This window comes from Camelina sativa, chromosome 3 (assembly GCF_000633955.1).
Source record: "Camelina sativa cultivar DH55 chromosome 3, Cs, whole genome shotgun sequence".
Taxonomy (NCBI): Eukaryota; Viridiplantae; Streptophyta; class Magnoliopsida; order Brassicales; family Brassicaceae; genus Camelina; species Camelina sativa.
Genome location: NC_025687.1, coordinates 13,524,387 through 13,526,983, shown reverse-complemented (window position 1 = coordinate 13,526,983; position 2,597 = coordinate 13,524,387). Strand labels below are relative to the sequence as shown.

Below are 2,597 nucleotides of genomic sequence, written 5' to 3'. Positions count from 1 at the left end.
GACAATTTGCATGCAGAAAGAATTCATAAAATTTAAAAGGTGTAGTGGCCATCGGTCTTATCTAAATTACAAGACAAAAAGGACCTGAGCTCTAAATTAGGTCATTGCTTGGTCTTGTTTGTTTTAAGACAAATTAATTAAAACATAATTATAAAAACTAATTGTATGAAACGAACCCATTGTAATTAAGTAGCTGGAAATGACAATTTTGGGTCCGAATTAAGTTAATATCTTAAAAGTTAAAACTCACCACGACCGAGAAACTTTCAAAATACATTTGATTGGACCATGATTGCATTTAAACGCAAATGCTAATACTACCCTAAACCCTAGGGTTACTAGTAAATATAGCTATATCTTATCTCTTTATTTTTAATGAAATCGTGATAATATAAACATTAGTTGCAATATATGTGCATACAAAGATGGGAAAGTTGTTCTTCCAAGTATCACGGCGCAAGTAATGTAAACTATAGCATCACCATAATAGGAGTCAACTTGCATTTTGCTCTCATTTTTCAGTTAGTCATAACTAACTCCGAAACTTTTCTTTATAAATACCCTTTCTCCCCATCCTCACTTCTTCATCACAACACAACACAAACCCTTTACATAAAACAAATACAACTTCATACTTCTTAGTGTGCAAACGTGAGTCATTCATATATCATCAACAAAGTTAATGGCATCGATATTATTCATGTTTGTGACTCTGACCATTCTTTTCATGAGTCTAAAAGTCTCTCAAGCCACATCTCGTGTCACCTTCCACGAGCCAATCGTTGCTGACCACCACCAGCAATGGATGACTCATTTCTCTCGAGTGTATAGCAACGAGCTCGAGAAACAGATGAGATTCGACGTGTTCAAGAAAAACTTGAAATTCATTGAGAAATTTAATAAGAAAGGTGATAGAACCTACAAGCTTGGTGTCAACGAGTTTGCGGATTGGACCAAAGAGGAGTTCATTGCTACCCACACCGGTCTCAAAGGCTTTAATGGGATTCCAACCTCGGAATTTCTCGATGAAATGATACCTTCTTGGAATTGGAATGTAAGTGATGTCGCCCGTGAAACTAAAGATTGGAGATACGAAGGAGCTGTAACACCTGTTAAATACCAAGGCCAATGTGGTACGTAAGCTTGCCAGAATTTTACGATTATATTTCACATTTGAATTCTACACGCAGACCAAATTACAATAAACTGCTGAAATAGTCAGTATATTCATAATTTCATCATTCCACATAGTAAAAAAAAAACGTAAACCCCAAGGTAGGGTTACTGTTATGTTTAGGGTACTAAAGAGAATCGTTAATTGTCGAGAAAATAACTAATCAAAATATAAATGATAAATTTTTGTGCAGGATGCTGTTGGGCGTTTTCATCCGTCGCAGCGGTGGAAGGTTTGACAAAGATTGTCGGAGGCAACCTAGTATCATTGTCTGAACAACAACTTCTAGATTGCGACAAGGGTGACAACGGTTGCAACGGTGGAATAATGTCAGACGCTTTCAGCTATATAATTAAAAACCGAGGCATTGCCTCCGAGGCATCATACCCTTACCAAGCGACAGAAGGGACATGCCGGCTCAATGCAAAACCCTCCGCATGGATCAGAGGGTTCCAGACTGTTCCAAGCAACAACGAACGTGCATTGCTAGAGGCCGTATCGAGACAGCCTGTCTCAGTGTCTATTGACGCGGATGGTCCCGGTTTCATGCATTACTCAGGAGGAGTGTACGACGAGCCATACTGTGGGACCAGTGTGAACCATGCAGTGACTTTCGTTGGATACGGAACGAGCCCGGAGGGGATCAAGTACTGGCTGGCTAAGAACTCTTGGGGTGAGACTTGGGGAGAGAATGGTTACATTAGGATCCGTAGAGATGTGGCGTGGCCTCAAGGCATGTGCGGTGTGGCTCAGTATGCTTTTTATCCAGTTGCGTAACTAAGCAGCTTATGATTTATTAATATATCAAAGTGATATTATTATTTAAATTTTAAACAAAAAATGGTGATATATATATATATATATATATATATATATATATTTGGCTTACGAATTTGCTTAGATGTGGTCTGCATCGCAAAGCTTGATCCAATACGTACACTGTATAACAGTATAAGTGTATATAATGTTCATAATATTACATATATATATATAATATAGTTGTTGTAACTTGTAAAAAATGTAATGGGGTATTAATATTTATTCTCGTTCGAATTGTTACAGCATTTTTTATTTTAATTCACCATTTAAAAGAAGCCTAAAACTTTTAATTTCTGTAATTTGGAGACGGTGGCAGCGGTAAACACACCGTCACCGTTCAATTACGCGTTTGAGACACTATGAGTACGTTGCTTCTAGATTTATGTTCGTAGATCATAGATGCATGTTCGATATGATGAATATGATATAAAATATCATACTCTTCGAAAATAATTCAATACACACTCCCTAGACATTTGTGTTATTTTTTTCGATATTCACCCTAAAAATGAGATTTTACTACCCAAAATGAATTAATTGTGCTGTCTGACCCAAATTACTGCAATATATACTTTACTAAATCTGTCATTTTCAAAGTTACCAT

The 2,597-nt window shown here is 36.8% G+C and overlaps 1 protein-coding gene across 1 annotated transcript; it reads left to right on the top strand.

Moving 5' to 3' along the window:
* On the top strand, window positions 605-2,231 carry LOC104776945 (ervatamin-B-like). Its single transcript, XM_010501126.1, has 2 exons — window positions 605-1,133; window positions 1,368-2,231. Exons 1-2 carry the CDS (start codon window positions 683-685, stop codon window positions 1,949-1,951), a joined length of 1,035 nt encoding a protein of 344 aa, XP_010499428.1. The 5' UTR covers window positions 605-682; the 3' UTR covers window positions 1,952-2,231.

Excerpts from the sequence above, each read along its gene's own strand:
- LOC104776945 (XM_010501126.1), top strand. The coding sequence starts at position 683 with ATGGCATCGATATTATTCATGTTTGTGACTCTGACCATTCTTTTCATG. Across the intron at positions 1,134-1,367 it reads TAAATACCAAGGCCAATGTG|GATGCTGTTGGGCGTTTTCA; the intron begins GTACGTAAGCTT and ends ATTTTTGTGCAG.